At 33.2% G+C, this 10,032-nt stretch overlaps 1 protein-coding gene across 1 annotated transcript; it reads left to right on the top strand.

Annotated features, from left to right (window-relative positions):
- The first annotated feature begins 298 nt into the window (after window positions 1-298).
- Window positions 299-4,178, top strand: LOC9320156 (histone-lysine N-methyltransferase ASHR1). The gene is made up of 14 exons (XM_002886090.2): window positions 299-518; window positions 606-751; window positions 834-968; window positions 1,166-1,220; window positions 1,322-1,440; window positions 1,727-1,815; window positions 1,880-1,961; window positions 2,050-2,154; window positions 2,263-2,353; window positions 2,433-2,552; window positions 2,675-2,781; window positions 2,892-2,961; window positions 3,320-3,383; window positions 3,843-4,178. Exons 1-14 carry the CDS (start codon window positions 404-406, stop codon window positions 4,009-4,011), a joined length of 1,467 nt encoding a protein of 488 aa, XP_002886136.2. The 5' UTR covers window positions 299-403; the 3' UTR covers window positions 4,012-4,178.
- Window positions 4,179-10,032: the final 5,854 nt, after the last annotated feature.

The raw sequence follows: 10,032 nt of genomic DNA, 5'->3' as shown, positions 1-10,032 counted from the left end.
TCCAACGATGAAGAGGACAAAGAGCTTTTAAAGTTTCAATGATTTTTCAATTGTTAACCATACATAAGCTTCTGCAAAATTTAAAATGATGACTGAAAATAGAAATGGAAATTAGAAAAGGGATCTAAATGTAACTAATCAAACTTCCGTCAAATTGTTGTATAAATAAGAAAAAGGGGATCGAAGTGTAAGTAGTGTATAAATAAAAAAATGGATCTAAATGCAACTAATCAAATTTCCGTCAAATTGTGGAAAACTCCATAAATTAGAAAAGGGATCTAAATGCAACTAATCAAATCTCCGGAAAAGAAAGAAAAAAAACCCTAATTTGTTGTAAATCTCAGAATTGATTAAGACTCAAATTCAAAGTGACCGTTGTTCTCGAAACCCCTCGTAAGTTCCAATGGAAGCTTCACTAATGGCGGATTTGCAGAGATTTCTACAAGATCGCTGCTTAAGCGTTTCGAATCTCCCACACAAAGGCCGCTCTCTATTCACTACCAGAGATATTCGTCCAGGTTCGTCTCTCTTGTGCCGGTTTAGGGTTTCGTTGGAACAGTGCTTTTGTTCGTCTGAGACTAATCTCAGTCATGTGTTTCTTCCAGGAGAAGTGATTCTAAGCCAAAAGCCATATATTTGTGTTCCGAATAATACATCATTGGAATCAAGGTGTGACGGATGTTTCAAGACCAATAACCTTAAGAAATGTTCTGGTTGTCAAGTGGTTTGGTACTGTGGGAGTTTTTGCCAGGTATAATTGATATGAGTCCTCTCTGTAGAAATTCAATTGATGGTTGATTAAGATTTGTTGTTTGTTTTTGATTATTTTTCAGAAGTCAGAGTGGAAGTTACATCGACATGAATGCAAAGCTCTTACTAGGCTTGAGAAGGAGAAACGGAAGTTTGTTACTCCTACAATACGTCTGATGGTTAAACTTTACATCAAGAGGAATTTGCAAAATGAAAAGGTTATCATCAGCTATGAGTGATGTTGCTTGCATTCACGTTTGATAGCTTATCGTTTGTTTGGTGCTTTGGTTCTTTGTGTTGAGATGTGGAGAAGAAGTCTAGATTATATCCTTGTTTTGGCTGATTCATTGGTGCTTTGTTTCATTTTGATAGAAGTCTATGTTTCCTTAATTTTTAATGTATTTATCTTGTCCAGGTCCTGCCAATTACGTCAACAGACAATTATAGTTTGGTGGAGGCTTTGGTGTCCCGTATCCTTCCTATTTGGGTTTTATAGTTTTGTGAAATTGATGATCTCTCATTACCCCTAGAAATGTGTATTCTTTTGTCTTCTTTAACCTTCATTTGGTAGACATGTCTGAGATTGATGAAAAGCAGATGTTGTTGTATGCACAGATGGCTAATCTTGTGAACTTGATTCTTCAATTTCCTAGTGTTGACCTAAGAGAGATCGCCGAGAACTTCTCAAAGGTTCTACACCTGCGCTTTTTTTTTTTTTTTCTGTTCTTCTAGTGTGAGCTTGACACAAACTGAGCTGTCTTCCTGCAAGCTGCAGTTGATAGTTTTCCTTTTTTTGTATTAGGAAATTTTTTTGATTTACTATTATTATATAGATAGGTTGGTGATGTGGCCTCGTTTAATTTGAGGAGTATCAAGTATCCATTGGGCTAACTGGGATAATTTTTTGTACTCGTCTTTATTTGGAATGGTTTTTGGGGATAATTACTTAAGCCACTTTCATTTCTACTGAACACAGTTCTCATGCAATGCTCATAGCATTTGTGACAGCGAATTGAGACCTCAAGGGATAGGATTGTTTCCATTGGTTTCCATCATTAATCACAGGTAAATGCTTTTTCTTTGTGTTCTTTAATCACTTTGCTTCCTGCCTAAATCTTTTGCTTTGTAGCTGCTCTCCCAATGCGGTTTTAGTGTTTGAGGAGCAGATGGCTGTTGTTCGGGCGATGGATAACATATCAAAGGATTCAGAGGTAGTTTCTGCTTTGTTTCATCTCGAGTCTTTTGTATATGCTAGTAGCACACTGACATATAGCTGTTAGATCCTTTGTCTTTGGTCAGATAACTATCAGCTATATTGAAACCGCGGGAAGCACTCTGACTCGGCAGAAGTCTCTGAAAGAACAATACCTCTTCCATTGTCAGTGTGCCCGTTGCAGTAACGTTGTAAGTAGTAATGATTCTCCCCCCCACTTATCAACGAATGGAGTTTGCACTTGACCACTCAATATTCTAGATTTCTTACAACCTGTACCAACATTTTTCATATCTAAGGGAAAACCTCATGATATTGAAGAAAGTGCAATATTGGAAGGCTATCGGTGTTCCAATGAGAAATGCACTGGTTTCTTACTCCGTGATCCTGGTATGTTAAGATTTAACTACGTAGTTTGTCTCCAAGAAATTTTTTGATCCCTCCAATCCTCATTTGTTTACTTTTGCAGAAGAAAAAGGCTTTGTTTGCCAGAAATGCTTGCTTCTTAGGAGCAAGGAAGAGGTTAAAAAGTTAGCAAGTGATCTCAAGACAGTTTCAGAGAAGGCTCATGCATCTCCTTCCGCAGAAAGTAATTCTTGCCTGTTTTGCTTCCCCAATACCTGCGTTTATATGTCTGAACAAGATTAACTGATCTTGGTTACATTTAGCTGTGTTACAAGTTGTCTGAGAGAATCTTTTGACCATTTTCAGATAAACAAGCCGCTATTGAACTATATAAGACAATTGAGAAACTACAAGTTAAGCTTTACCATTCTTTCTCCATCACTTTAATGAGAACCCGTGAAAAACTTCTCAAGGTACGTTTCTTTTGGAAAGAAGGTTTTGGACTTTTGGAAGTTGTACTGAGGTTTGAAAAGACGAGACAAATGTGGTTTCTCAAAGCTTGCCGTTACACATTCCTTTGCAGATGCTAATGGACTTAGAAATCTGGAGAGAAGCTTTGAATTACTGCAGACTCATAGTCCCTGTTTACCAAAGTATGTCTACTTCATCTTGATTATTACATTGCTCCTTGACGCATGTTTGATCAATATTTTTCTTTTCTTTAGGATACCTTTTATCAATGACCAGACTTCTAGTATATAGATCTAGCCAGGTGTGGGATTTATATTTTGAACATAACTTGGAAGCTCTTACTTGTTTTGTATAGGTACATTTACTTATAATTACCATAGGAACTTATTGCGTACAGTATCAGAGCTAACTGTTTACTAGAACTAATGGCTGCTAATTGCTAATTACACCTTGAACAGAAACATCTATATAATAATTGTAAAATCATTCAAATTCTTTTAGTGGTTATAACTTGTGCTTACTTTGTCAATAAAATTGCAGGAGTATATCCAGCAACCCATCCTTTGATTGGACTGCAGTTCTATACCCAGGGAAAACTCGAATGGTATCAAAGCATCCTTAGTTAATATTTTGATTAGATTTTGAGCTGCGGAAACTGAAATAGAATTTGAAGACAGATTTATGCTCTATAACAATCTATTTAATTCTCCTGTCAAAATCGTTAGGACCAAATATAACTTTTGTTTTCCCTCAACTATCAAAGCTGCCATTCCTCTACATGTTCTCAGTGTTAGAGACTCTTATTCTACGTGACTTTTTCAGTCAGGGAACACGTAGAGATTGGCTAGTAGTGGTAGGCGGAACTTGGCTCAAAGCCTTCAAATTGGATATCCCTGAGTTAGAATCCCTGTGGAAAGAAACATTGATTCATCGTGTGCCTGTAGAAAATTATCATTCATATAAACTTTCTACGTTAATCTGAGTCTGAGTGCAATAACTTGGCGTCGGTTACCATCATATTCTGCGCCTCTGCGGATAAAAATGCATAATTGTTATGTTGCAGGTTACTGGGGGAAACCAAAGAGGCGGTGAGTTCACTAATTAAGGCATTTGACATTCTGCGGATCAGCCACGGGACAAGCACACCTTTCATGAAAGAGCTCTCAGCAAAGTTGGAGGAAGCTCGGGCAGAAGCTTCTTATAAGCTTGCTTGCATTGAAAAACGCTTATAATGATGACAACTAGCAACTTTGATCTTACTCTTGTACTCATGAATCGCTTTCTCTACTCTCTACAAATCTTGACTAAATTGAATTGGCTTTAGAAATTCTAGAGCTACTTGATAAAAATGATATTTTCTATTTGATCTAATATAATTTGGTTGGTTCAGGAAGAAAAAGAAAGCCAGGAAGAACTCTTTCAAATGCTAAAAAGAAACGCTTGCACGTGTCTAGACCAGTACAAAAAGATGCAGAGAACGTATTTAACAAAAGCTCTGGCGAAATTTCGTAAATATCATAAGATCTGCAATTTCGATATCAAAAGATGTGGGGCAATTCCGTAATTAGTAAAAGATGTGGGGTAACTCGTAATTAGCAAAAGGTGTGGGGCAATTCGTAATTTCCGAAAGATATGGGGCAATTTCGTAAATATCAAAAGATGTGGGGCAACTTCGTAAATATCAAAAGATGTGGGGCAACTTCGTAAATATCAAAAGATATGGGGCAATTTCGTAAATATCAAAAGATATGGGGCAATTTCGTAAATATTGAAAGATATGGGGCAATTTCGTAAATATCAAAAGATGTGGGGCAACTTCGTAATTAGGAAAAGCATTGGGGCAACTTCATAATTACGAAAAGATGTGGGGCAAATTCGTAATTAGAAAAAGGTGTGGGGGCAATCTCGTAAATTTATGAAAGATATGGGGCAATTTCGAAAATATCAAAAGATGTGAGGCAATTTCGTAATTAGCAAAGATGCAACTTCGTAAATCGCAAAAGATATGGGGCAATTTCGTCATTTACAAAAGATATAGGGCAATTTCGTAAATATCCAAAGATGTGGGGCAACTTCGTAATTAGGAAAAGATGTGGGGCAATTTCGTAATTTACGAAAGATATGGGGCAATTTCGTAAATATCAAGATATGTGGGGCAACTTCGTAATTAGGAACAGATGTGGGGCAATTTTGTAGTTTACGAAAGATATGAGACAACTTCGTAATTAGCAAAAGATGTGGGGCAATTCGTAATTTACGAAAGATAGGGGCAATTTCGTAATTTATGAAAGATATGGGGCAATTTCGTAAATATCAAAAGATGTGGGGCAATTTCGTAATTAGCAAAAGCTGTGGGGTAATTTCGTAATTAGGAAAAGATGTGGGGCAAATCGTAATTAGCAAAAGGTGTGGGGCAATTTCGTAATTTATGAAAGATATGTGGCAATTTCGAAAATATCAAAAGATGTGGGGCAATTTCGTAATTAGCAAAAGGTGTGGGGCAATTTCGTAAATATCAAAAGATGTGGGGCAATTTCGTAATTAGCACAAGATGTGGGGCAATTTCGTAATTAGCAAAAGATGTGGTGCAACTTCGTAATTAGAAAAATGTGGGGTAACTTCGTAAATAGCAAATGGTATGGGGCAATTGCGTAATTTACGAAAGATGTGGGACAATTTCGTAAATATAAAAAGATGTGGGGCAATTTCGTAATTAGCAAAAGATGTGAGGAAACTTCGTAATTAGGAAAAGATGAGGGGCAACTTCGTAATTAGCAAAAGGTGTGGGGAAATTTTGTAATTTGCAAAAGATATGGGTATTTTTGTGAATACCAAAATTGTGAGGCAATTTCGTAAATACAAAATGATATGTGGAAGTTTCGTAAATACAAAAAAATCCTTGGGGCAATGATATAACTAGATGTGTTGCAGTTTAGCAAATCAGTTGAAAATACTAACAGATTTGATAATTGGGGCAGTTTTGAGGATACTGAACTGTAATCATTATTAACAGTTTGGAATGTAGATTATTAGTTTTTATTAAAGTATGAGAAAACTCTGTTTGATTGTTTGAACAACTTTTAACAATTTACTTTATTATCAAAATAAATGTATTTTCAATTAACTGTCTTTTAAATCTTAAATCTATTGAAACTGAAAATATATTGAAACAGTTGTTAATTTTTTAATTTTTTTTTCTATTTGAATTATGTTTAATTATTATCAAACCGTATTTACAGAAAATAATTCTTCATATCTTTTGTTATTTACAAAATACCCCAGATCTATTCGTATTTACTAACTCTTTTGATATTTAATTTAATAAATAATTACATCTCATCTCATTAGAATTTATGAAAGGTTACTTTTTTTGTTTTTTATGTGCATATATTTTTCGAGACTATGTAAAAAGAAATTCAAATGGAAAATTTCAAACACAATTATATAATATAGAAATATAATTCTTAATTAAGAATTTCCAAGAGACGATTTGCACATAATTATTATAATATAGAAATATTACGGTTATATTTTTCGAGAGAACTTTGAATGTACCCTAAAGAGGATTAGACTTTTCGTGTCATAAAACATATCTAAAGCATATGTGAAAACCTAGGTTGCATGGAATCAGAAGCGGCTACGCGGAAGCGAAGCGTTTAGAAACGTGGAAACAAGTTTTATAGAAACTAGATGAATATCCACGCTACGCGTGGGTTTGTTTTGAAAATTGTTAAGAAAAACTGATGTTGATTGTTTTGTTACTAATTTATGTTTTTTTCTGTTATTGTATAGTTAATAAAATTCAGATCCATCTTATGTAGTTACAATTTTTATGTTTAAATTCATTTTTGACTTAAAATATCAATTTATACATTTTCATGTATAAATAAGATTATGAGAGACTCACAAAAATGCTCCTTTTTCAATACCCCTTTTCAAAAATGCCCCCTTGGGATGTCCATTTTTAAAAATACCCCTTTTATGTACAAAATGACTAAATTACCCTTCTTTTAATAAAAGATATCATAAATATATAAGGAAATATAACAAAATTAGGTCCACAAAATACAAAATATTTTTTGGCGGGAAAAGTGATCCCCCAATTTTTCCCGCCAAAATACTTGTAAAAATTTGTAAAACCTTTAAAATACCTTGTAAAATTTTCCCGTAAAATTTTTTCCCGCCAAAAAATTTTCCCGCCAAAAAATTTTTTTTGCGGGAAAAGTGATTCCGCAAATTTTTTGGCGTTAAATTTTTGGCGGGAAAAATTTACAAGGTATTTTAAAGGGTTTTTACAGGGTATTTATAAGGTTTTACAATGTATTTTAAAAGGTTTTACAGCGTATTTATAAAGTATTTATAAGATATTATAAGATTTTACAAGCTATTTTATAAGGTTTTACAAGTTATAAGGTTTTACAAGTTTTTTATAAGGTTTTACAAGTTATAAATACCTTATAAAACCTTATAAGTACCTTGTAAAACCTTTTAAAATACATTGTAAAACCTTACAAAACACTTGTAAATACTCCGTAAAACCTTTAAAATACCTTGTAAATTTTTCCCGCCAAAAAAATTTCGGCAAAAAAATTGCGGAATCACTTTTCCCGCAAAAAAAAATTTTTGGCGGGAAAATTTTTTGGCGGGAAAAATTTTTACGGGAAAATTTTATAATGTATTTTAAAGGTTTTTACAAGTGTTTTGGCGAGAAAATTGCGGGATCACTTTTCCCGCCAAAAAATATTTTGTATTTTGTGGACCTAATTTTGTTTCAAATAAGGGTAAAATGGTCATTAAAAATTAAAAGAGGGCAAACTTAAAAATGGACTCTCAAAAGAGGCATTTTTGTAAAGGGGTATTGAAAAAGGAGCATTTTTAACAATTTCTCTAAGATTATTTATATATCTAAGATACTTTTTTCACTATTATGAATAAATACAACAACAATATAAGATATTTGATATAATTATATGTAATTATGTTACTAGTATGATTTGAAACTTGCGTGACTTGATCATAATTAAGCAATTCTTTGTTTTATGTACTCTCATGATCTACTACTCCAGCCATATCGTGATAGACTCATAATTAATTACTGGATTGATATAAGTTGAACAAGATCTCAATAATTTTCATATAAAAAGAAGAAAAAAGACGAAAACTACATTCTCATTTTAAGTCAACACTTTTTACATCTTCTGCCATTGCATATAGCTTTTTTTTTTCCCATTGCATATAGCTATATAAGAGAGAAATTGTCGTGTCTTGAATTTTTTGGTATACCTAACGTCTCAAAGACCCATTCTTAAAAAACTTGCATGTAAATGTAACTAAATTATAATAAAGCACAAAAATGAAAAGACCCATTTTGGTCATATGAAAAGTCGTATATGAACCACAAAACGTAACAACGAGAACACACTCAAGGTAAAATTACTAAACTAATAAAAAGTTAGGTAGCAAACTACTAAATTACAACACAAATAAATTTTCAGTTATTATCGAATAGCGACTCTTGATAAAAAAAAAATTGTAAAATAAGATGAGAACAATGAAAGTAGTGCTTGATTTAGTAATACAATTTTCTAATTTTTTTTTATTTTAAAGAAATAAGTTAAGAATAGGATTGATGGATGATTTAATGTGAAGAACTATTTTTTTTTTCTCATTTAATTTGGTTCATTTTTTATTTAAATAATGTAGACGGACACATGTCATTTTCTTATGTGATGATGTGGCACTCATATGGAGAGAGTTGGCCAACTTTTAAATATATGATTATAGAAAGTGGGTACGTGTTGGAAGCGTATATAAAAATTAATATTAATATTTTATATATCTATATATACACACATACATATATAATAAAAATTAAACATTATCTCATATAAAAATTATATAATTAACACACAAATCTAATACATAAATTTTAAATACCTGAACTATATTTAAAAATCAAATAGTGTATGTTTACAATAAAGAAAAGTCAAATAGTTCAAAGTCATAAATTTAAGATCATTATCTTCATTCTCCTTTTACTAATTTCATCAAATAAAATTGTTTTAAATTTTGTTTTACCGATAAAACATCATCAAACTGACGTTTCTCGAAAGCGGGATTCTGAAAGCTTCCGATTCCGACTAAGATTCTGAAGCGGGGAGCGGACCTCGGACGAAGCTTCCGTGCTTCCTAGGTGAAAACTTCAAATCCAAACTATTATTTCGTTATAGGAAATATAAGACATGTCTCGCAACTCGCGGGACGATAAAAAGCACCGCAAAAATAATGCAAATAACGCACACACACATTAGAATTTTTCCATATAGTTATTTTGTATGTACAATTCAAATAATATAAGCTAAAATCCAACTGCATTACTCTATTTTTTGTTTTTTTTTTTTATAAAGGGTTTGCAATTGAAATAACATAAATATTACAACTATGACCTTTTTTTTTTTTTTTTACAACTATGACTTGAGATCATACAATTTTTAGAGAGTGGAAAAGGAGAAGATTGAGCATACATTTGCATACAAACATATGAGATTATGAAATAAAATGTTTCAAAGCATGAAACTATAAAAAGAGCAAAAGATGAGGGTTAAGCAGAGTTTCTACCACAATCTCCACGACCGTGTCGTCCTCGTCCTTTAACAATTGTCAATTCATTCTCTTGCAACTTTTGTGTAGATTTGACTGTTCGACCTGATTGGGTTCTCATGACAGATGTGTTCACTAGATCTTCATCTAGAGTCATAATTAAGTCGGATCATGTTCCCTAAAAGTTACAGTCATCATTTTCAAACATTGCTTCATGTTCTAATGTCCTACACACACTTAAACCATATCCGCAACATCAGTTGCAACTAATGTCACTTCCAATGATGTGGTATCACCTTGTGGTGTAGAAATAACATTAGATGAAACAGGAAGGGACAATTCCCCTAAAGTGAGAGTGGAATCAACTAGTGATGCAGTTTCTGACAACTTCGTTCCAGCCTCGGAAATGGCTGTGTTGGGGAGGATGATACCCATATTTTCTGAAATAGAGACATCTTGAGCTGGTGATGTACTACTGGAGATGTGAAGTCAGCCTTAAAGTAGAGAGGTTTAGTGTGGAGTCGATCATAACCTGCTGGTTTAGTTGTAGTGGATGGAAACAACTAGCAGAACATTTGAGGGCAAAGAGGAGATAGGAGTAATCAGATCTCCTTCTTCGAAACATGGCGCTAGAGAGACAATATCATTTTCGA

The sequence above is a fragment of the Arabidopsis lyrata genome, assembly GCF_000004255.2.
Source record: "Arabidopsis lyrata subsp. lyrata unplaced genomic scaffold ARALYscaffold_3, whole genome shotgun sequence".
NCBI lineage: Eukaryota > Viridiplantae > Streptophyta > Magnoliopsida > Brassicales > Brassicaceae > Arabidopsis > Arabidopsis lyrata.
Note: the sequence above shows the minus strand (reverse complement) of the source record. Positions and strands in the feature narration are given on the sequence as shown.

What these genes read in the sequence shown, in the direction of transcription:
- LOC9320156 (XM_002886090.2), top strand. Translation starts at nt 404, where the DNA reads ATGGAAGCTTCACTAATGGCGGATTTGCAGAGATTTCTACAAGATCGC. An exon ending in TACCAGAGATATTCGTCCAG is followed by an intron (nt 519 to 605) that starts GTTCGTCTCTCT and finishes TGTTTCTTCCAG; the next exon opens with GAGAAGTGATTCTAAGCCAA. An exon ending in TGCATCTCCTTCCGCAGAAA is followed by an intron (nt 2,553 to 2,674) that starts GTAATTCTTGCC and finishes GACCATTTTCAG; the next exon opens with ATAAACAAGCCGCTATTGAA.